This window comes from Papio anubis, chromosome 3, assembly GCF_008728515.1.
Source record: "Papio anubis isolate 15944 chromosome 3, Panubis1.0, whole genome shotgun sequence".
In the NCBI taxonomy this organism is placed as follows: domain Eukaryota; kingdom Metazoa; phylum Chordata; class Mammalia; order Primates; family Cercopithecidae; genus Papio; species Papio anubis.
The window spans coordinates 160,159,353-160,184,099 of record NC_044978.1 but is presented as its reverse complement, the minus strand read 5'-3'; the positions used below and the strand labels follow the sequence as shown (position 1 = coordinate 160,184,099).

The 24,747-nt window shown below is 39.4% G+C and overlaps 1 protein-coding gene across 3 annotated transcripts in view; it reads left to right on the top strand.

Moving 5' to 3' along the window:
* Window positions 1–13,677: 13,677 nt before the first annotated feature.
* Window positions 13,678–24,747, top strand: part of TBC1D19 (TBC1 domain family member 19) — a 157,976-nt gene continuing 146,906 nt past the window's right edge. The window contains exon 1 of one of the 3 annotated variants that reach the window (XR_001902400.3): window positions 13,678–14,493. Coding sequence is in view for 2 of the 3 variants with exons in the window: in XM_017958626.3 (XP_017814115.1) it covers window positions 14,395–14,493 (99 nt within the window). In the remaining variant the exon portion in view is untranslated. The remainder of the gene's footprint in view (window positions 14,494–24,747) is intronic. The other 2 variants (XM_017958626.3, XM_003898560.4) reach the window with 2 other exon arrangements.

The following is a 24,747-nucleotide window of genomic DNA, read 5'->3' as shown; positions in this document are numbered from 1 at the left end:
TTAGTTTCCTCAGCTGTTGGCTTACTCAGTGCAAACTGCTACAACAAAAATACGTTAGATTTAGTAATTTATAAACAACAGAAATTTATTTTTCATGGTTCTGGAGGCTGTGAAGTCCAAGATCAAGGTGCCAGCAGATTTGGTTCCTGGTGAGCGCCCACTTTCTGATTCATAGATGGGAACTTCCAGCTGCATCCTCACATGATATAAGGACAATGTCTCTCTGGAGCCTCTTTTGTAATAGTATTAATCTCATTCTTGAAGGCAGAGCCCTCATAACCTAATCATCTCCCAAAGGCTCCATCTTTTTATTTATTTATTTATTTTTTTGAGACGGAGGCTCGCTGTCTCCCAGGCTGGGGTGCAGTGGCATGATCTTGGCTCTCTGCAAGCTCCGCCTCCTGGGTTCACGCCATTCTCCTGCCTCAGCCTCCCGAGTAACTGGGACTACAGGTGCCCACCACCTTGCCCTGCTAAATTTTTTGTATTTTTAGTAGAGACGGGGTTTCACTGTGTTAGCCAGGATGGGCCCCATCTTTTAATACCATTACCTTGGGGGTTAGATTTCAATATATGAATTTTAACAAGACGCAAACAATCAGACAATAGTAGTTGTAAAGTCTAGATAATTCTGAGATAAGGCCTAAAGGAGATATAAATGTAAGTATATTTCTCATTGAATGTTCAACACCGTTACCTTTTATTATCTATTTTTCAATTAATAAACAGAGTGCTGGGTTACGCGTGAAGTCAAAGGAGTGGAATTTTGTGTAGAATTTCAGCAGCCACCTACAGGTATGTCTTGTGCCATCTCTTTTCCTCACTATTAAACACTTGAGTTTGTATTAGAACCCTACATCTATAATGGAAAAGAAGAATTAATAAGGGTAAAGAGTTCTACTTATAAGCTCTGTACAGAAAAATATAATTCATCACCAAAGGTTCACCTACATCATGTGCTGTTTTCACCATAATGTCTGGATACTTCATTTTTGACATTTAGCACCTGCAACTGTATCCATTTGCTCCTGGGGCAAATTCTTCCAGTGCAGAGGTCTGTCTTACTCATAATTATGGACTGAATTCTGTCCTCCAAAGATTCATACGTTGAAGACCCAACCCCCAATATGACTATTTGGAAACAGAGCCTCTAAAGAAGTAATTAAAGTTAAATGAGTTCATAAAAGTGGGACCCCAATCCAATAGGAATGGTGTCCTTATAAGAAGAGATACCTGGAGTATGCATGCCCACAGGAAAAAGGTCATGTGAGGACACATAAAGAAGGCAGCTGTCTGTAGGCAAGGAGAGAGGATTGAGGAGAAACCAAGCCTGATAGCATCACGATCTTAGACTTCCAGCCTCCAGAACTATGAGAAATAAATTTCCACTGCTGAAACCACCCAGGCTGCGATACTTTGTTATGGCAGCCCTTCAGACTAACACAATCATCTATGGTGAATATGTTAGACTGACATTCAGAATCCCTTCCAACCTCCTTCCTGCGCCTGGTTCTGTACTGCCAGAGAGCTTACAATGTTCCCTTTCAGATATCTGCACTCCCATGTTTACTGCATGACTATTCACAACAGCCAAGACATGGAATCAACCTAATTGTCTGTCAGTAGATTAATGAATCTAAAAATTTAGTATATACCCACCTATGGAATATTCTTCAGCTATAAAAATGAATGAAATCTACACCTGTCACTTGTGGCATGGATGTACCTGGAGGACATAATGTTAAGGGGAATAAGCCAGGCACAGAAAGACAAATACCACATGATTTGATGCAAAGGTGGAATCTAAAAAAAGTTGACCTTGCAGAATTAGAGAGTAGAATAGCGGTTACCAGAGTCCAAGGAGGGCAGGGGGTTAAGAGGATGGGGAAAGTTTACAGATACATAGGAAGAAAGAGTTCTGGATTTCTATTGCATGGTAAGGTGACTATAGCAAATAACAATGCACTGTATATTTCTTGTTTTAAAATTTTATTTCCATAGGTTTTTGGGGAACAGGTGGTATTTGGTTGCATAAGTAAATTCTTTAGTGGTAATTTGTGAGATTTTGGGGCACCCATCTCCCGAGCAGCATATACTGAACCCAATTTGTAGTCTTTTATCCCTTACCCCCTTTCCACCCTTTCTCCCTGAGTCCATTGTATCATTTTTACACCTTTGCATCCTGACAGCTTAGCTCCCACTTATGAGTGAGAACATACAATGCTTGGTTGTCCATTTTTAGTTACTTCACTTAGAATAGTAGTCTCCAATCCCATACAGGTTGCTGCAAATGCCATTAATTCATTCCTTTTTATGGCTGAGTAGTATTCCATCATACTTTATCCATCATAGTTTCTTTATCCACTTGTCGATTAATGGGCATTTGCATTGTATATTTCAAAACAGCTAAAAAAGAAGATCTTGAAAGTTATCACCACAAAAAATGATAAAACTTTGAGGTGATGAACGTGCTAGCTACCTGGGTTGTATCACTTTGTTATGCATACATGTATTGAAACATCACACTGTACCCCACAAATATGTATAATTATTATGTGCAAATAATAAATATTAAAAATCTATAAAATTTAAAAGATTGTTTTCTTCCAGTCTCCAAATATAAATTAAATCTCCCAATTAGATGACCTCAGGTAAGATTTCAAAGGTGGAAGAGAGGCAGGGGCCATCTTCAGCTGCTGCAGATGTTGCTAGAACAAGCACAGTCGTGGAGGTGCTGTGTTTTTCTGCAGCAGCATGGCAATGTCCAGTTCCCAGTTCAGAGGGTATTGAGAGAGTTGCGGTGGTTGAGGTAGCCTCTTGATCAGTAGATGGCAGCTAAGGCAGTGTGTCCTCAAACTCAGCAGTTCTTGATGGCTGTCTTCTGACTCCTCCTCCCCCCGATCATGGTGAAGATAGCAGCTGCCTTGGAGGGCCACCTTGGCAGTGTGATTCTGAGAGTTATTTTTGGAAAGCAAGTCTAGAACTAGCTCCCAAGACTTTCCAACTATCTTGTGTTTAGTGGTCTGGATCAAATTTCTTTCTGTTTAAGAAAGCTAGGGTGGTTTTTGTTTTTTGTAACTGAGCCCTAACTGATACATTCTTCTTTGTGTCCTTGGCATTAAACAAAATGCCTGGAATATTTAAAAGATGAACAAGTGTTTATTGTTGCTGTTTAAACCAGCAGTTCTCAATCTTTGATGTGTATCAGTATCACCTAGATATTTGTTTTTTCTGGGAACAATTTATTTTGTCACCTGGAAGCAAGGCAGAGAAGACTCTACTCATTGGTATATGTACACACAATGGAATATTCTTCAGCTATAAAAATGAATGAAATCCTGTCACTTGTGGCAACATGGATGTACCTGGAGGATATAATGTTAAGGGGAATAAGCCAGGCACAGAAAGACAAATACCACATGATTTCATGCAAAGATGGAATCTAAAAAAGTTGACAAAGCAAAAGAGATACCAGGGAGCCAGCCACAGTGCCGCTTCTGTAGTCTCAGGCTTGGTTTCAAGTAGGTGAGGGCAAGATTGTCCATGGTAATCCTATCATCTGGCGCAGGACAAGGAGTGACCTCATCTAAGAAGGGCTGTTTTATTTTGTATTGAACACTTGATCAGCAGCATCTGATTATATGACATCTCTCTGCTATACTGAGTATCACCTAGATATTGACACTGTATCCACTTAGAAATCTAATAGAGTCCAAAGTCTCAAGCTCATTGAAATAGACTAGGCCCCTAGTCTTCATATTTTTATCAAGTTCTCTAGATGATTCTAATACTCACCAAAGTTTGAGAAGCACTGGTTTAAACATTCACTGAGGCCTACCAAGGACCAGGCATGCTTCTAAGCACTTGACTCTCAGTGTTTTATTTAATTCTGATAATAACTTTATAAGGCAGGAAGCATTATTATCCCCGTCTTATATAAGAGAAAACTGAGGTGTAAAGAGCCTTAGAAAAATACCCAGGATCACACAACTGGTAAGATCTTGGGTCTCTGCCTCTGTCTGTTTTGCATTTCTGTAAAAGAATAGCTGAGACTGGGTAATTTATTTAAAAAAAAAAAAAAAAAAGGTTAGGCCAGGCGCAGTGGCTCACACCTATAATCCCAGCACTTTGGGAGGTCAGGGCGGGTGGATCCCCTGAAGTCAGGAGTTCGAGACCAGCCTGGCCAACATGGTGAAACTCTGTCTCTACAAAAATACAAAAATTAGCTGGGCATGATGGTGGGTTCCTGTAATCCCAGCTACTTAGGAAGCTGAGTGGGGAGAATCACATGAACCTAGGAGGCAGAGGTTGTAGTGAGCCGAGATCACACCATTGCACTCCAGCCTGGGCGACATAAGAAACTCCACCTAAAAAAAAAAAGTTTATTTGTTTCCACAATTTTGATTATTCTAGAAGGTCAAGATTGAGCATCTGCATTTGGTGAAGACCTCATGAAGGGGAGCTGGTATGTGCAGAGATCACATGGCAACAGAGGAAGCAACAACCAACTTTCATGAGAACTAATAAAAGAGAGAACTCACTCACCCCCAAGGGAGGGTATTAATCTCCGCATGAAGGATCAGAGCCAAGACCCAGACACCTCCCCATTTAGGCTCCACCTCTAACACTGGGGATCAAATTTCAACATGAGGTTTGGAGGGGATAAGCATCTATATCCTAGCAGCATCTAACCTGTGTCTACCTGTCCATAAGCTCCAAGCTCATGATCACTATACCCTTCTGCTTGAATCATCTCCACTCTTTGCAGAGCCTAGAAATGTATCCCGTTTACATCTAAATCAGATTCCTCCAAATAATTTTTTGAAACATAACAATATCCCAGTCTCTCTGACAAGGTCATTTAGTTACTAAAGAAAAAAGTTGGACTCATAACTGTCCTTCCAAGGAAACAATAGTCTCTGGGATAAATGCAAAGGTACTTCAAAGTCTAATAAGACCTATTTAAATCAAGAAATAGCTTGAAGAAATAATTGCTCTCCGATACAAAACTAACAATTCTTTGAATTTTATTATTATCTTTGAAGTGAGAAATAGCAAAACTGACCCTTATGTCTATCCATTTATTAGAGAAAATATTACATTTTTTCAAAAAGAATAGCTCAAAATAGTATTATCAAGCTGCAAAGTCCCACGTTCTTTTCTCCTTATTAATCATGTTTCTGACATTTTTAAGATTGCATCTCTAAGATGTAATAAAATCTTATTATTCTTCTAATATCTAGAAATTAATAATGTAGAGGAAGATATTGGATGTCCAGAGGAAGTTTTTACAGAGATACGCAGAATGCACAATGGAAAAAGGGAAATACTCTCCTTTTTTATACTTTATAAGCTTTTCAGTCAATAGAAGTTACCGAATTTAAATATTGTCATTGTTAGAAAGGAGGAGTTCTGAAAACTTCGGAATTGTCAATCTGATTGCCAGTTGGGCTTATTGGAGAAAAGCAAAACCTGAACATTTGTGAGGCAAAAATTACTCGATTTGTCCCAGAGAAGAAATGTGAACAAGTGGCATTCAAATCCCAGCTGTTATTCTGGACTTTATTGTGACTTTTGACAAGTTATCTACCTTTCAGGTGTCCATTTTCTAGTCTGTAAAAATCAGAGAGAATAACCACTACCTTGTGAGGTGTTACAAGTGTTAATGAGATACATTAGTTTCTTTCTGTGGATGTGTGCAGGGAAGGGGGAGTAGAGGGTGGGGAGGGGGAAGAAATTAAGAAAAGAAAAGAAAAGAAAGACACAGTAACAAGTCACCCACACCAAGATAGTAGAAAATCAACAAACTGTCAGAAAATTTGGCTTTGAACTTGGAACTCTGCCTCCATCTTGTTGTGTGACTCAAAGCAATTCTCTTAATTTTACCCTTGGAAAGAACACATTTCACTCTTCTCAAAAGGAGATGAAATTTTTGACTTCCCAGTTTGTTCTAATTTTGATGGTTCTTGTTTCGGGAACGTAAAAATAATTCTTAAAATTTATTAAAAATGTTACATCTTTACTCACCCTGAAAACCAAAAAATGTACTTTTTAAGCATCTACATTTCCTGTCCTCTTTCTTTATTTGTATTGTCAAGTGAAGTTGTTCCAGCGAATGAGTCAGTTGAGACGGAAACATTTATTTATCTGATGTAATGTGTCAGTGGTGTGCTTTTAAAGTGTTTCTAGTATGCTTTGACAGTAAGTAACGTCATTAAAAAATGCTCTGACAAAAATGCTAGTGGTAAATCTCCGCTGCCCTTCCCCTTCTCCCCAGGCGCTGCAGTTTCATTTTGCCACCTTTCCTTTTCCTTAACAAAAGTGCCATCTGACATATATTTTATGTGTAGTTCCGTGAACTAAACTTCATTTTGTTTGGAGAATCTGGAAAGAATCTCATACTTTGTTTGAGGCTCTACACAACAAACCACTGGATTGAAATTCCTGCGGGGGGCATTCTGGAAGGGACTTTGGACCCTGCTCAAGAAGTCAGTCCCCAAGAGTGGAGTCCAATTCAGCAGAGAAGTCACAGACAGAAGAACAACACAGCAGGGCACAGAGCCACAGAGCCCCCTCAAACCGAAAATCAACATGGAAGTGTTGTAGAGAGAGTCCAGATGTCAGGGAGATGAAGAGAGGGGACACAGTAAAATAAGACTCTGGGATGAAGGTATGACCAGGACAAGGGCCAGGTATGACCAGGTAGAGGCCTATGTCATGAACCTGTTGTATCTGTTGGGATGGCTAATATTGTGTGTCAACTTGGCTAGGCTATGGCGCCCAGTTGTTTGGTCAAGCCGTAATCTAGGTGTTGCTATAAAGGTATTTTTGTAGATGTGAAAAACATTTACAGTCAGTTGACTTCAAGTGAAACAAATGACCCTCCATAATGTGGGTGGGCCTCATCCAATCAGTCAAGGGCCTTAACAGCAAAAACTGAGATTTTCTAGAGAAGAAGGAATTCTTCCTCAAAGCTGGAACATAGAAATTCTGCCTGAGTTTTCAGCCTGCTGGTCTGTCCTGTGGATTTCAGATTCAAGACGGCAATATCAACTTTTTTTTTACTGAACATTCAGCTTGCTGGTCTGCTCTGTAGACTTTGGACTTGCTAGCCTCCCCAGTCACATGAGCCAAATCCTTAAAATTTCTCTCCTCTCTCTTCTCTCTCTCTCGTTCTCCCTCTCTCTCTCTCTCTCTGTGTGTGTGTGTGGGGTGTGTGTGTGTGTGTGTGTGTGTGCGCATTCTCCTATTTGTTCGACTCCTCTTGGGAATTTTGAGTGATACACCTCTCTTGTCATTTTTCGTTTCCAGGGCAAGGCTTGGAAGACTCTGCTGGTCTGGAAAGTCATGCTTAAAGTTGCAAGAACCCAGCCAAACAGTCCCCTCCTGGGGAAAATTGGAAACGGGTTTTCTTTTCTTCAACCAGCACATCTTCAGTACTTTTTACCTTCCAGGCAACATATTAGGTACTAGACAGGTTGGGTTCCCCCAGAAGCAGATGATAAAATAAGAATTTGAGCACAAAGAGTATATTAGGTAGGGGTAATTCTAGGAAACACTGGTAGGGGAGTGGGGAAGTGAGACAGGGAAGGGAAGGAAGACACAACAGGGCATGTTAACAAGAAGGGTATGGCTGTGGGCCACTGGATTCAGTGTCACTAGGACTTGTGAGAGACTGCATGGGAGCCTACAGCTGTACGCCTGGAGTATACTGAAAACCAAGGATGAAAATGGTGCATTCATTTTCCGGATGTTGCATTGTTAAAACCTTTTTATATTATAATAACCACAGGCATATTTTGGAATACACACATAGTCTCATAAATGTTTTAGATAAAGCATGAGAATACAAGGAAATTTTGAGATGAGAACTATTGTCTTAGTGCAGTCTTTGTCTTTTTTCTTCTCTCTTCTCCTTTGTATCAAACACTTAATTCAATGTCCTGTTTAAAAGGATTCTCCTTGCTAAGACATCCCGTTTGTTCCAGGGTCCATGGTCTTGCTCTGTGCACTACGTGGAGTTTGTTTTAGGATTAAGTCTTGGTAACAGGCTTTTGGTCCCTGCTCTATTCCCCTTTCTTGTTCACGGCATCTGTAGTGGGCCTGTCAGTTATGCAGTAGAACTCCTTGCTGTGCCTGCCTGTTGGCTCTGCTCCCAAATTACTGGGCCTCTTACATTTCCAGGCCTATAACTTGATCCTGATTCCCATCTGTGTCCATATGGACAACTTGCTAACTTCCATAATGGATGGAGACAGGTCCAACTGCAATCTTCAATTTGATCTCAAGGACCAATATTGCAGCCGTCCTATCCTTATTACATATGCTTGTCTTGTACATATTGCTAGGCCTTCAAGAAAACTGGAAGAACAAAAAAGATAAAAAAAGATGGCAAAAGGCATGTAAGTTTCCCAGGTGGCAATGGAGGAAAGCCCAAAATAAGAAAGAACCATGAAAAAGAAAACATTCTGGAGTAGAAATGTGTGTGTGTGAGAGAGAGAGAGAGAGAGAGAGAGAGCGCACGTGCAATTATGTATGTGTTAGGTATAGTTTGGAGGAGCTGAGAAGAGAGTAGTGATCAGAGAATTGAGGAGAAAATAGGCCAAGTGAATCCTGCTCTACTGTTAGCTGAAACCTAGAGGAAGTGCCTAGAGAAACTAGAACATCACTTTTTATCAGTAATCCTCTGTTGCCCCAAGTTGTACAGATTGTATTAGAGAATAGACTATTTCTGATGTTCATTTCTTTTGTACAACTCAACAGAGGGGATAATCTCAAATTCCAGTAGAATGACTTACAGATATAGGGAGGCCTTAGTTGAAAGCAATTTATGAGCAAGCTGCTTTCTTCACAAGTCATCAATTTTTGTCTTTTTTTACAATGACATTTGCAAATGTTCTGCTCCTGTCATGTAATCTGCTACTCTTATTTTGCAATGGGTCAACCTTATTTATGTTTACCTTTTAAAATGTCACCATGATACTAAGCAAATGCCACCTAGACAAGTACTATAGTTTAGAATCTCAGTCTAAACCGCACACAACCAACTCTGTGAATGGTAAGTAATCTGGGTATTGTCTAACTCTTAAGCAGTCTATCTGTGGCCCAAATATCATTCACAGGGGTTCATATCCCAGCACCACTCTCACATGGAAGTCATTTTGGACATTATGGCAGAAGCAACCAGACATTCTTCTACTCCTTCATCTCTCTCCCAGGATTGAGGATGAAACACCACATCAACTCTTTCCCGACTCTCTTGTAACGAGGGGTGATCATGTGACACAGCTTCAGGCAGTAAGATATATGGGGAAGTCTTCCTGGGAGCTTCTTGGAAAAATATTCTTTACTCAAACAGAAATGTATACATAGTCATTGAGAACTTTTAAAATTTTTCTCCCTTCTTTCCTGCCTTTCTTTTATTTTTAATTTTACTTTAAGCTCCAGGATACCTGTGCAGAATGTGCAGGTTTGTTACATAGGTATACATGTGCCATGGTGGTTTGCTGCACCTATCAACCCATCATCTAGGTTTTAAGCCCTGCATGCATTAGGTATTTGTCCTAATGCTCTCCCTTCCCTAACCCCCACCCCACAACAGGCCCCAATCTGTGGTGTTCCCCTCGCTGTGTCCATGTGTTCTCTTTGTTCAACTCCTGCTTACGAGTAAGAACTTGCGGTGTTTGGTTTTCTGTTCCTGTGTTAGTTTGCTGAGAACGATGCCTTCCAACTTCATCTTCTTTCCTGCCTTTCAAGACAGAGGTAGGACAGATACTTGAAACTGCAGCAGCTATCTGGAGACTGCGGCTATAAGCCAGGGAGGGAAAGTCAATATGCTAAGGGTGTTAAAATGGAAAAGATGGAAAATGCTTAGAAACTTGACATTTCTGAGACACTGAACCAACCTTGGGACTCTCCTCCAGACTTGTTGGTAATAATAAAGATCTTATTATTTAAACCACAGTTAGGTTTTCTCCTGTAAGTTTTCCCTTTTGCATAGAGTCAACACGGTCCCTGGGATTACTCATGGAGCCAGTAGCCCAGTCCTCTCCATTCACATAAAATTGTCTGGGACCACAGGAATGGAAGATGGTAAAGTGGAGGAGGATAGCATAGTCTGATGCTCAGTCTAGACTCAGAAACGAGGTATGACTGCCTTTGTAATGAGAGGTGGCAATCAGAAGCAGAAGGGGCTTTTTTTTTTTTCCCCATGAAGGTCTTTGTGAACCTTGGGGTTTAAACACCTTTGGTGCTTTGTTAGCACCCAGAAAAGTACCCTGGACAGTGGCTTGAGGGCATCAGACATCACCAAGGCATGCAGAGCAGAAGATCATGAGCCAATTTCTTTTTAAGCGCACATGTATTACTTCCTGAGGACTCCTGGAAGTAATGTGAAGAGACTCTGAAGAGGGGCCTGGGGTCCTGTGCCAGCACATGGGGCTAACTATCCAGTGACAGGTAATTGACATCAATATGACCTCATTTGTTCCCAGAGACAGTGAGGCCTGTGACATGTGTGATGCACACAACATGTATCATGATTTTTATTTATTCTAAGTTCCTGACAACATACAGTTGAATGTATTCTGCAGACATGGCATGTTGAAAGCAGTCTCTTTCTAAGAACAGTGGAAAGTATTTTTCACTGTAGATGGTACAGTTTATACAAGCCACTCTCATGTGAATACAGTAAATATATGTTTCAGTATACCCTTGAGGGGTGCTTCAATTTTGAGTTAGGCTGGCAGGTTGTTTTCGACGTGTTCCACAGCCTTGCCATGTGATACCACTAGTTAGTGGTTTTCAAATGCATCCTCTGCCCTTCCCCAGTAAAATCTGACACAGCATTATATGAAGAATAGGTCAAACCAAGCAGGTATGAGAAAGGCAGGGTTGGGACCAGAGCCCTACACATGTTGACTCAGAAGTACCTCTGTCCTAAATTTGAGAGAATTTTGAGATTTCCCTCTGCATCTATTTTAGTTTTGTCTCTGTTTATATAGTTTTAAGTACTCAGATAAAATTGCACCCCCTCTTGCTATTCATCTGTTAGTCACTCTGAAATGTCAGAAACAGAGGGTTTTCCCATTCTCTGCCCACCTTGGGTACAGTAAGGATTTTCTTTATTTATTATTATTTAAAAAAAATTTTTTTTAGTTTTTTTCTTTTTGAGACGGAGTCTCGCTCTGTCGCCCAAGCTGGAGTGCAGTGGCCGGATCTCAGCTCACTGCAAGCTCCGCCTCCCGGGTCTACGCCATTCTCCTGCCTCAGCCTCCCGAGTAGCTGGGACTACAGGCGCCCGCCACATCGCCCGGCTAGTTTTTGTGTATTTTTTAGTAGAGACGGGGTTTCACCGTGTTAGCCAGGATGGATTTTCTTTTTTAAAAAATTTATTTATTATACTTCAAGTTCTGGGATACATGTGCAGAACATGGTAGGTTTGTTACACAGGTATACATGTACCATGGTGGTTTGCTGCACCCATCAACCTGTCATCTAGGTTTTAAGCCCTGCATGCATTAGGTATTTGTCCTAATCCTCTCCCTCCCCTTGCCCCCGCACCCCCTAACAGGCCCTGGTGTGTGATGTTCCCTTCCCTGTGTCCATGTGTTCTCATGGTTCGACTCCCACTTATGAGTGAGAACATGCGGTGTTTGGTTTTCTGTTCCTGTGTTAGTTTGCTGAGAATGATATGATAGTTTCCAGCTTCATCCATGTCCCTGCAAAGGCCATGAACTCATTCTTTTTTATGGCTGCATAGTATTCCATGGTGTATATGTGCCACCAGATTTTCAAGGCCAAGTTCTGCCTTGTGGGATGGAGATGGTAATCTGTACCTTCAGTTTCTTGTGAGACAATGACTTTAAAGTAATAAAATTTCCAGACACACAAGCGGGAGATTGAAGTAGTCTATCTACCACTATAACTCTTTGTATAGCAGTCACATCATTCCTTTGGGACTGAAATTCCTTGCGAGAAAGAACCATTTCTTACTCATCTTTGTATTCCTTGCCATTTCTTGCCTAGAGCAGGTGTTCTGAAAAGTTTTGCTAAATCGAATTGGAAATAGAGAACAGAGGGCATTCTGTAATTAAATTATACTCTGACACATCTGCTTCTATGTATGTAAAAAACAATTTAAAAATATTAGGATTAAGGGTTTTTTTTTTTTTTTTTGCTTGGACATGCTTTCAGAATAAAATCCAAACTTCGTAATTGTTGTTTTACACTTGTAATTGTTCTTTTCTTTAACAAAATTATTTAAGTCTCCATCTGTGCAAGGAATTGTTCTGGGCACTTTCACATATGTTGCTATGTTTATTTAGTTACTTTCCATTCCCTTGTCAATAGTACTGGGCATTAGTTTTATTTAATTATCACTGTTTCAATATTTAATTTATTAATATATATTAAGAGTCTAATACTTGTAACATTTGTTCCTCATACTATCTCCTTAGTTGGGTATTTTATACTCTTGATACAGAGAAGACAATGAAACTCTGACGGGGAAAGAGACTCATGCAATCCCAGGGTACATACTAGGAAGGAAGCCAGAATGTTTTACGACTCTAGGCACTATTTATGCCTTTTCTTCTGCTCTTCAGCTTCATCTTTCCCTTCAATGCTCTACTAATCTTTTCAGTTGAAGCATCTTTATCTCTTTGGCAACTAATCACTCCACTTCTTTCAATCTCAAAGGAACTGTTATGGTAGTGCTCTCTCTCCTCTCTCTGTCTCTCTCTCTCTCTGTTCAAAGTGAGATTTGCGGTGGGAATTCATGGATGGGTGGAGTGTTGAGACGGAAGGACTATAAAGAGTTGACAATATCTACTTATCTGCAGCTTTGAGAAATTCTGAGTTGTGAGAGAACGCTTTATAGAGAAACTGCATTTTAGAGAGTCTGTTATTAATTGCCTTTAAGTGCTTTGTTTTTTTCCTGCCTGCCATTTTCTAAACTTGGTTTGATAAACCAACTTTACCAAGCGAGTTATTTAGGATTTGTACTTATCATCCCAGTATTCTGGATGGTGGTGTTATAAATGTCAGAGTGTTGCGCATAGAGGCTCGGGTCCAGTCCCTTTGAATTCGTATTATTTCCTGCTTTAGTCCTTTGCTATTCAGAATGCAGTCTTTGGACCATCGGTATCACAATCTGATGGGACTTGTCAGAAATGCAGTTTACCGGTTCTCACCGGAGACCTATTGAATTAGAACCTGCATTTGATTGAACGAGATCTCTTTTGTTTCTAGTTAGTCTAGAGTAGCTTTTGCAGCAATCTCAGTCTGTTTTCTTAAAATCCTACTTTTGCTTTGCTTACAATATGCATATACACATTTGAACTTAATTTTGATTATTTTTGTGAGGTTATTCTAATGTGTGTATTATTCACTAGGCCTTTTTTGGGGGGAGGGGAGGTGCAGTTGGCCTTTGGGGATGTCATTCAATAATTTAAATCAGTTACTTTTAGTTCTGCTAAAAATCTTTTGTGCATTTCCTTGAAGGCAAGAACCATATTTTATTAAACCTTTGTGCCCACACAGTCCCTTTTATGTAAACGTTCTATAAGTTGAAAGCTGAATGAATTATGAAAAATGCTTGAATGAATGAATATATGGAAGAGGATGAATCTAGATGGTAAATTCCTTGAAGACTGGGACAATGTCTTATTCATCCTTGAATTCCTAATGCTCTGCAGAAAACCTACCAAGAATGCCTGTTGGTTAATTTGTAGCTGTTAGATGAGACTAGATTGTCTACTTATTCCTGGTGTAAGACTCTAGAGAATAGAAACGAGAGAAAATGAAGTAAAATGGAGTGCTATGTACAGTGCTAGGCACCTTCAGGATTTTTACCTCAGCTAATCACAACATCCTGCAAACTGGGTGTTATTTTACAGAGGCGGAAACTGTAACACGTTCACGCAGCTCGTGTCAGAGCCTAACAATTCTTGGTTGTAATTCGCAGTATCATTGCGTGCCACAGTCCTGTTTGTGCAGAAATTGAGAGGTGGAAGAAAATGATCCTTTATATAGTAAAATGCACAATTCTCCGTGTCCCCCTTGTGCATCAGAGGCGCTGTGGCTCCGAAGGAATGAGCTTTCCTGCCTTTCAACATAGACAACATAGACAAGGCAGGAACAATGGTGTGAATAGCGTCCTCCCCGCCCCGGTCTTTTTCCGCAGGCGGAACGCAGATGCTGGGGCCTTCAGGCGCTGAGGGGACCAGAGAGGGACGGACACACGGCTCGTCAGTTGCCTGGTAACGCCCGCTGGAGGAGTCCCAGTGTAATAAGGTCCCGGAGAAGTGTCACTGGCCCTGAGTGGGACCCGGTAGCCCGTTCGCTCCGCGCCGGCGGCCTGTCCCCGCGGCTTGGCGGGCTAGGGCAGGGGAAATGTTGCAGGAGGAGTCGGACCTCTCTCTCATTATTGCCCAGATAGTCCAAAAGCTCAAGGGCTCCAATTTGTACTCACAGCTGGAACGGCAGGCCTGGGTAAGTGAGGCCGAGTGGGAAGGGATGGAGACGGGCGGGGCCGCAGCGATGTCTCTTCTTCACCCTCCTCACCCAAGCCAGAGCTCGCCTCTGACCTCTCCAGCTCCGCTCTGGTGCTCAAAAAACAAACAGACAAAAAAACAAAAACAAAACAAAACAAACAAAAAAACCCCCACCTCCCTGTCTAGTGCAAGCTCTGCTGCCTCAGCCCCAGGCATGGTTAATAGATTTATAAAGGAGGGTGGGGCGCACGCATCACACCTTTTTTCAGACCAGAGAAGCGCTTGGTTTACCAACTCATTTATCTATTCTTGTAGTCATTTACAGGGTCTATTTTTTTTAAGCTGCTGGACTCACTGAAGGTAGCTTGGACCACGCCTTCCCTCACTTTTTTCCGTCCTGTGGGGGGACTTGGGTCCCCAGGTACCTTTCTGCTTTGTGGTCAATATATCACTTTCTTGCACTTTACCCTCCCTGCAATGATTCCTCGTCTATCCGTCCACTACCTAGCATTTTTTTGGATATTTTATAACATGCTAGGCACTGAGGATGCACAGATTGATCGAGATCTTTACCTTTTTTGTGACTCACATGAATGAAATCATACAGTTTGTACATTTTGTGCCTGCTTTCTGGCATTTAACACAATGCTTTTGAGATTCATCCATTTTGTTGGTATTTCAGTAGTTCTGTTCCTTTTTATTGCTGAGTAATATTTCAGTGAATGTACAATGGTTTGTTTATCCATTATTGTGTGAAGGGCATTTGGATTGCGTTCTGTTTTTAGAGATTATAAGTGAAGCTGATATATACATTCTAGTATACGATTTTGCTTGGATATTTGTTTCTTTTTTTCTTGGATAAATACCTAGGGTTGGAATTGCTGAGTTGTATGGTAAGTGTAATGTTTAATTCTATGAGAAACGGTCACACTTTTCCAAAGTGGCTGTATCATTTTCCATTCCCACTAGCAGTTCTGAGAGTTCCAGATGTTTTGCGTCCTTGATAGCACTTGATGTTGCCAGTCTTTTATTTATTTTTATTAATTAATTATACTTCTCTAGCAGAAGTGTAATAATATCTTATTGTAGCTTTTATTGCATTTCCCTAATGACTAATTATGTTAAGCATTTTCTCATGTGCTTATGTATTTTTTGGTGAGGTACTCTGTTCAAATCTTCTGCCCATTAAAAAAAAAATCATATTGTTTGTCTTCTTATTGTTGAGTTGTAAGGATTCTTTCTTTATGATGTAAGTCTTTATTAGATATGCATCTTGCAAATATTTCCTCCCAGTCTGTCGTTATTTATTTATTTTTTGGAGATGGAGTCACCCAGGCTGGAGTGGTATTTCTTGGCTCACTGCAACCTCTGCCTCCCAGGTTCAAGTGATCCTCCCACCTCTGCCTCCTGAATAGCTGGGGTTACAGGCATCCACCACCACGCCCAGCTAATTTTTTGTATTTTCAGTAGAGACGGGGTTTCACCATGTTGGCCAGGCTGGTCTCGAACTCCTGATCTTAAGTGATCTGCCTGACTCTGGCTCCCAAAGTGCTGGGATTACAGACATGAGCCACCGCGCCCTGCCCAGTCTGTGGATTATCTTTTCATTTTCTTAACTGGGTCTTTGAAAGGGAAAAACGCTTAATTTTGGTGACATAAATTTTTATCAATTGTTTTATGATTTGTGTTTTTTGTTCCCTACCTAAGTGTTTGCCTAACTCAAGGTCTTAAAAAAGTTTCTACTATGTTTGTTTGTTCTAGAAGTTTTATAGTTTTAGCTTCTACATTTAGGTCTGTGATTCATTTTGAGTTAGTTATTGTATATGGTGCAAGGTAAGCCTTTTTTTTTTTTTTTTTTTTTGCATATGGATATCCAGTATTTCCATTACTGATTTGTTGAAAAACCTATCCTAAGCATACACAGGTAGAAAGTGCTGGAGTCAGAATTGCACAGCGAGGAGTAGTACCTCAATCAATGAGGGCAAATCAACTGAAACTAGAGGACCAATTAATGAATTGCTTGGGAGGGAGGGATCAAGGCTATCAGGGAGATCTTTCTGGGAAGATTATTGTTTAAAGTTGTGAAGGAGCAGGGCAGGAACAGGACCGGAGGTAGAGGAGAACATTGCCTACAGCCCTTGTCCTGCACCCAGAGGCTAAAGGGGTGGCGATCAATTTGGAGGGATTAGAGCAGTGCTTGTGGGGTACAGAGGAGGAATGAAGACTGAAGAGTTAAGTGGTTGTTATCCAAAAGGGACAGGTCTGCTAATTTCCTTGGCACCTTTGTCGAAAATCAATTACACACACACACACACACACACACACACAGACACACACACAATTTCTGGCTCTCTATTTTGTTCCATTGATCTATTTGTTCATCATACAATACCACACTATCTTGCTTTTTGTAACTTTATAGTAAGCTTTGAGATCAAAGTCCTCCAAATTTGTTCCTTTTTTTCCCAAAATTATTTTGGCTATTCTAGGTCCTTTGCTTTGCTATATAAATTTTAGAATCTGCTTACAAATTACTACAAAAATTGTTGAAAATTGGATTGGGATTATGTTGAATCTGTAGATCAATTTGGGGAGAATCGAGATTTTAGCAATATTAAATTTCCTGGCCCATGGACATGGTTTGTCTTTTCATTTATTAATATTGTTTTTATTTTCTCTTGTCAGTGTTTTGTAGTTTCAGCACAGAAATATTGCACACTCTTTGTTAAGATTTTTCCCTTAAGTATTTCATGGTTTTTGCTGCTATTATAAATGGCAACTTAAGTTTTAATTGTTTATTATTAACATACAGAAATGCAATTGATATTGATCTATTTACCATGTATCCTGAGAACTTGCTAAACTTATGTATTGGTTATAGTACCTTTTCTTAGATTACTTAAGATTTTCCAGGTACATGTATCATAATGAACTAAAGACAGTTTTACTTTTTCCTTTCCAATCTGTGTGTCTTTTATTTCTTTTTCTTGACTTATTGTACTGGATAATGCCTCCAGTGCAATGTTTTGCAGATGCTTTTTTTTTTTTTTTTCAGGTTGAGGAAGCTCTATTCTATCCCTAGTTTTCTGAGGGTTTTATCATGAATGGATGTTGGATGTTGAACTTTGTTAAATACTTTTTTTATATCTGTCGATATGTCCATACTATTTTTCCTGCTTATGTTGATAGGATGAGTAATACTGATTGGTTTTGAATGTTGCACCAATTTTGTATTCCTGAGATAAATTCCACTTGGTTATGATGCATTATCCTTTTTATATATTTCTTGACTCAATTTGCTAACATTTTGCTGAAATTTTGTAACTGTATTTATGAAAGATACTGGTTTGTGGCTGGGCACGGTGGCTCATGCCTGTAATCCCAGCACTTTGGGAGGCCAAGGTGGGCAGATGCTTGAGCTCATGAGTTTGAGACCAGCCTGGGCAACATGGCAAAACCCTATCTCTAAAAAAAATACAAAAATTAGCCGGTGTGGCAATGCACACCTGTAGTCCCAGCTATTGAGAGGTTGAGTTGGGAGGATGGCCTGAACCTGGGTGGCAGAGGTTGCAGTGAGCAGATTGCACCACTGCACTCCAGCCTGGGTGATAGAGCCAGAACTTATCTCAAAAAAAAAAAAAAAAAAAAAGAAAAAGATATTTCTTTGTAGTTTTTTTTTTTTTTTTTTTTTTTACACTTTGTCTGCTTGTCTGCTTTCGATACCAGGTAATGATGATCTTATAAAATGAGTTGGGAAGTGTTCCTTATTTTCTGGAAGAATTTATGTAGAATTAATATTATTTTCTCCTTAAATATGTGGTAGAGTTCCCAGCAAAGTCACTGGTGCCTAGAGTTTTCTTTATGGACACATTTTTAATTAAAAAAATTCAATTAAAAATATATGCAGGCCATTCAGGTTATCTATTTCTTCTTCTGTAAGCTTTTGTAGTTCTTATGTTTCAAGAAGTTGCTGCACTTAATCTATTTTAACAAATTTACTGGTATAAAATTGTCTATGTGATCCCCTTATAGTCCTTTTAGTGTCTGTAGGATTTGTAGTGATAACCCCTCTTTCATTCCTTATATTGTAATGTGTGTTCTTTTTTTTTTTTTTTTTTGAGATGGAATCTCGCTCTGTCGCCCAGGGTGGAGTGCAGTGGTGTGAGATTGGCTCACTGCAAGCTCCACCTCCTGGGTTCACACCATTCTCCTGCCTGAGCCTCCTGAGTAGGTGGGACTATAGGCATCTGCCACCATGCCCAGCTAATTTTTTGTATTTTTAGTAGAGACGGGGTTTCACCATGTTAGCCAGGATGGTCTCGATCTCCTGACCTCCTTGATCTGCCCGCCTCGGCCTCCCAAAGTGCTGAGATTACAGGCGTGAGCCACGGGGTGCCTGGCCATGTGTTCTTTTTTTCCCTAATTAATCTGGATAGAGGTTTATCAATTATATTAATACTTTCAAAGAAGAAGCTCTTGGTTTTTCTGTTTTCAGTTGCTCTGATTTTTTTCCTTTATTATTTTTGTCTGCTTGCTTTTCATTTAATTTGCATGTTTTAAGCTATTTAGATGAAATTTAGATTTTTGATTTGAGATCTTTATTCTCTTCTAATTAATGCTGTAAATTTCTTTCTGTGTACTGGTTTATCTGTGTCTATAAATTAGGATATAGTTTAGTGCCATTTTCACCCAATTAAAAATTTTAAAAAATTCTCTTGTGATTTTATGGGTTCTAATAACCCATGGGTTTTTTATAAATGCGTTCTTTACCAGTATCTTTCTTTGATTGATTTCTAGTTTAATTCTCTTATGGTCAAGAATAAAGTATATATGATTTTAGCTCTTTTAAACTTACTTACTTTTATGATCCAGAATATGTTTTATCTTATTTGTTTCGTATGTACTTGAAAAGCATGCTTATTCTGCTGTTTCTGTTCCATAATTTTCAATTAGGTCTAGTAGACAATTTTGTTTCAGTATTCTATATCCTTACTGAGTGTAGGGGCTTCAGTCAATATAGACAAGGCTCAAGCTGGGTTTGGGTTTTGTTATTCTTGTCATTACCTTCACTATATCACAGGCTTCAGATTCCTTTAAAACTAGTGGTAGTTAGGAGGCTGAGGTGGGCAAATCACTTAAGGTCAGGAGTTTGAGACCAACCTGGCCAACATGATGAAACCCTGTCTCTACTAGAAATACAAAAATTAGCCAGGGGTGGTGGTGCATGCCAGTAATCCCAGCTACTTGGGAAGCTGAGGCAGAAGAATTGCTTGAACTGGAGAGGTGGAGGTTGCAGTGAGCTGAGATCGTTCCACTGCCCTCCAGCCTAGGGGACAGAGCGAGACTCCATCTCAAAAAAACAAACAACAACAACAGCAACAACAAGAAAACTCAGTAGCAGACTGCTGTTACTTTGTGCTTGGCATAGATCTTAGGGTACTACAGAGTTTTTCTCATTGTTTCTACTACATCCTTGACTTTCTTCAGTCTCTCCTTGCCTGTTCCTCAGGGGGAGATCTCTCTCTGTGCTCTTGTCCCCAGCAGAAGTCTGTTGTTTGTTATTCAGTCCTGGGCTCACAGCAGGTGCAGGAGTCATCTGTTCTTCTGACTCAGTCCATGTGCTTTATCCTTGGGTATGGAGCTTTCCCAGCTTTGGCATGCTCCATCCCCTTATCCCTTTGGCAGCCCAGTTCTGCCTTGTATCTGTGGTAAGTATTGAGTGAAAGACCTATACATACCTGCTCTGCCCTAGTGCTAGTTAACCTCTGCTTTGTATTGTTGTAGGATCCTAGGCCCAAGAGTTTTCTTATTTTCCTATGAGGGTGAGGGTTTTTGTATCTATCCCACCCCCAAAAGCAATGAATTACTGCCTTGTCTTCAGAATGGGAGGGTTTCTGAACCTTCTCCCGTGTTTTTCGTCCTTTGCTTCAAATGAGAGGAGAGTTTGGCCAAGGTAGCACAGTTTTATGCTTGTCCTGCAGTGGCAGCCTATCTCTTTTTGCACAGCTGTGCCACAGAAGAGTGCTCTTTGTAGCTTTCTGCTCTCAATCTTTTGTGTGGGTATCTGGCATAGACCCATGGAAAAGAGTATGCAAATATGTGTGAATTCCCCTTGCATTTTGGGTTCCCAGTTATTCCAAACTGACACACTAGCCCACATCTTGTCTATAATAGTTAACATTTTAGTTCATTTCTTCTTACTCTCTTGTATAGTAGCTTCCTTTTCTTTCTGTGCTCTACCAAAGGTGAAGTAGTTTGGAATCTCATTTGTCCTTGAAGGAGCTTGTTACTCCTTGGAATTTAATTCACTTGGTTGTCTTATAGCTTCAGTTTCCTGATGGGTTCAAAATATATGATTTTTGAATATTGTACTGTTTTTCTTATTATTAGGCTGGGGGTGACACTCTTTTGTAGTAGCTTTCTACAGTGGAGCTAACAGAACTCCAAGAAATAGTGTATAAAGAATGATATACTGTCATGAAAACGATTGGTATGTAATTTTCCTTTCTTGTAACCATCTTTGTCAAGTTTTATGTCAAGGTTATGCTGGCCTCATAAAATGAGTAGGGAAATGTTGCCTCCCTTTTAAAATTTCTACTTGCCATAAGAGTGTTATGAGATTTGTTATTTTTTAAATGTTTGGAAGAATTCTTCAACGAAGCCTATGTCTGGAGTTTTCTATTTGAGAATATTTTTAAATTAATAGACTTTACAGAAAAATTGAGCAGAAAGTACAGTTTCCATTTATCCCTCTCCTTTGCACAGTTCTCATCTATTATTAACAAATCTTGCATTAGTGTGATACATTTGTTTCAGTTGAACTAATATTGATACATTATTATTAACTAAAGTTCATGGTTTACATTAAGGTTCACGGTTCACTCTTTGTCTTGCAGGTCTGTGTTTTTTTTTTTTTTTTTTTTGTGAGATGGTGTCTTGCTATGTTTGTCTCACTAGGCTGGTCTCAAGCTCCTGAGCTCAAGGGATCCTTCTGACTCAGTCTCCTAAGTAGCTGGAATTCCAGGTGTTCACCACTGTACATGGTTACTATGGGTTTTGACAGATACATGATGTCCTGTATTTATGTATTCACAATTCCAGTATCATACAGAATAGTTTCACTGTTCTAAAAATCCCCTGTGGCTTACCTGGTCATTACTTCCCTCCCCCTGAGACTCTGGCAACCACTTTTTACTGTCTCTATAGTTTTGCTTTTAAGAATGTCATATAGTTGGAATTCTATGGTATGTAGTTATTTTGCTGGCGTCTTTCACTTAGCAATGTTCATTTAGTGCTCCTCTCTGTCTTTTTGTGGCTTGATAGCTGATTTTTTTTTCTGTTTAGTAATATTTTATTGTATGGATGTACCACAGTTTGTTTATGCATTCACCTATTGATAGACATCTTGGTTGCATACAAATTTTAGCACTTATGAATAAAACTGCTATAGTGAGCTGAGATCGCGCCACTGTGGAACAGGAATTAAAAGAAATTAAAGAATGTGTAAGCAGAAACTCAGTTATATGTAAGAAAACCCAATTCCACCCGAGAAAGACAAAGAGCTGGAGTCCTTTAAAAATTAACTGCCCGTTTTTCTGTGACTAGTGAGCCTTATCTCTCCCTTTCTTGGGCATTGTAAAGACCCTGTTTCTCTAGCTGTGCAGCTGCAAGGTCACTAGACAGATAAACTCAAGCCGTAAAATATGTTTTTCCTTGAAAAGTAAGAAATGATGTAGTGCATGTCTCAATTAATTGAATAACTGTCTTTGTTTCTTGCTTCTGTTATATGCTTCCACCTGCACAGATCTTCTCCCACCCCATGAAATGCTTAAAAGGTAACTTAACTCTTTGTTCAGGGCTCAGTCCTTTGGATGTTAATCCGACTGGGCTGGTGCACCTAAATAATAAATATCCTCCTCAACCTCTCGGGCTCTCTGATTCCCTAAAAAATCCTGCTACAACTGCACTCCAGCCTGGCAAAAGAACGAGACTCTGTCTCAAACAAAACAAAACAGAACAACAACAACAAAGAAAACCTGGTATAAACCTTCATATGTAGGTTTTTGTATGGACATAAATTTTCAGCTATGTTAGGTAAATACCAAAGAGTGAAGTTGATAGATTGTGTGGTAAGAGAGTGGTTAACCATCAGAAACTGACAACCTGTCTTCCAATGAGGCTGTGCCATTTTGCATTCCCATCAGCAAGAAATGAGAGTGCTGGTTGCTCCACATCCTCCCCAGCACTTGGTGCTATCACTGTTTTGGATTTTAGCCATCTTAATGTTTGTTGTGATATCTTATTATTTTAATTTGCAATTCCCTAATGACATATGATGTTAAGTATCCTTTTATGTTTATTTGCCGTCTGTGTGTCTTCTTTGGTTAGGTGTCTATTCAGATCTTTTGCCCATTTTTTAATTGGGTTGTTTTCTTATTGAGTTTTAAGAATTTTTTGTATGTTTGGGTATAATTGTTTGCAAATATTTTCTTCCAATCTGTGGCTAGTCTTTTTATTTTCTTCAATATCTTTTTAAGAGCAGAAATTTTAAATGTTAATAAAGTCCAGTTGATCAATTGTTTTCTTTTATGGATTGTGCATTTGGTATTGTGTCTAGAAATTAATAGCTAAACCCTAAGGTCATCTAGATTTTTTCCTATGTTATCTTCTAGACATCTTATATTTCTATGTATTACATTTAGGTCTATGCTTCATTTGGAGTTAATTTTTGTGAAAGGTCTAAGTCTGTTTCTAGATTCCATTTCTTGTCCCCCACTCCCACCACCCACCATCTCTTTCTCTTCCTCCCTTCTCCTTTGCATGTGGATGTTCCAGTACTATTTCCTGAAAAGACTGTCTTTCATCCTTGAATTGCCTTTATTCCTTTGTCAAAAATGAGTTGGTGATGTTTATATGGACCTATTTTTAGGTCTCTATTCTGTTCTATTGATCTGTGTGTCTGTTTTTTCACCAATACCACACTGGCTTGATTGCATACCTTTGTAAGTCTTGAAGTTGGTGGTGTCAATTCTCCAACTTTGTTGTACTTCAGTATTGTATTAGCAAGATTTTTAATACAGATTTATTTATTTTTAATTTTTCAAAATTTTTTTGAGAGAGAATCTCACTTTGCTGCCCAAGCTGGAGTGCAGTGGCATGATCTCAGTTCACTGCAATCTCCCTCTCCTGGGTTCAAGCGATTCTCCTGCCTCAGCCTCCTGAGTAGCTGGGATTACAGGCGCGTGCTACCACACCTGGCTAATTTTTGTATTTTTAGTAGATATGGGGTTTTGCCATGTTGGCCAGGCTGGCCTCAAACTCCTGGCCTCATATGACCCATCTGCCTTGGCCTCCCATAGTGCTGGGATTACAGGCATGAGCCACCATGCCCGGCTCATACAGATTTCATTTTGATAGATACAGAAGTATTTGGATTTTCTATGCTTCTGTTGTTTGTTCTGATAGGTTGCATTTTTCAAGGAATTTGTTTTTATTTAAGTTGTATAAATTATTGGCCTAAAGTTGTTTATAATAAACCTCTATTTCTTTTTAATATCTGAAAAAAATCTGTTACCATTTCTGATAATGGTAACTAGTGTGTGTGTGTGTGTGTGTGTGTGTTTGAACAATTTTGCTAGAGGTTTATTAATTTTATTAGTCTCATCAATGAACCAGTTTTTGGGTTTACTAATTTTCTCTTAATTTCAGATCAGTTCTTTATTATTAATTTCCTCCTGTTTTTTTTTTTTTTTTTTTTGAGATTGATTTGCTGTTTTTTTTCTAGTTTCTTAAATTGGAAGCTTGTGCCATACATGAAGTCTTTCCTCTTTTATAAAACATGCATGCAAGGTTATAATTTTTCTTCTGAGCACTGCATTGATGGCATTCCACAGTCCTAATGAGTCATATTTTTATTATTCTTTTGTTTAAAATGTTTTCTAATATCTTCTAAAATTTTTCTAATATTTAACTCAAGGGCTGTTTTGAAGTATATTGCTTAATTTCCAAGCAATTGAGATACTTTAAAAAATATTTTTGTTATTGATTTCTAGGCTGAAGCTTGCTTTGCTAATTTGCTTGATTTGCTAAGTCTTGCTTTATAGCCCAGAATATAGTCAGTTTTGCTGAATGTTCCATGTGACCTCATAAAGAATGTTTATATTGCCATTGTTGGGTTAGATTACCTATATATGTCACTGAGGCCAAGTTGGAAATTATGCTGTTCAGCTCTTCTATAATCTTATTGAATTTT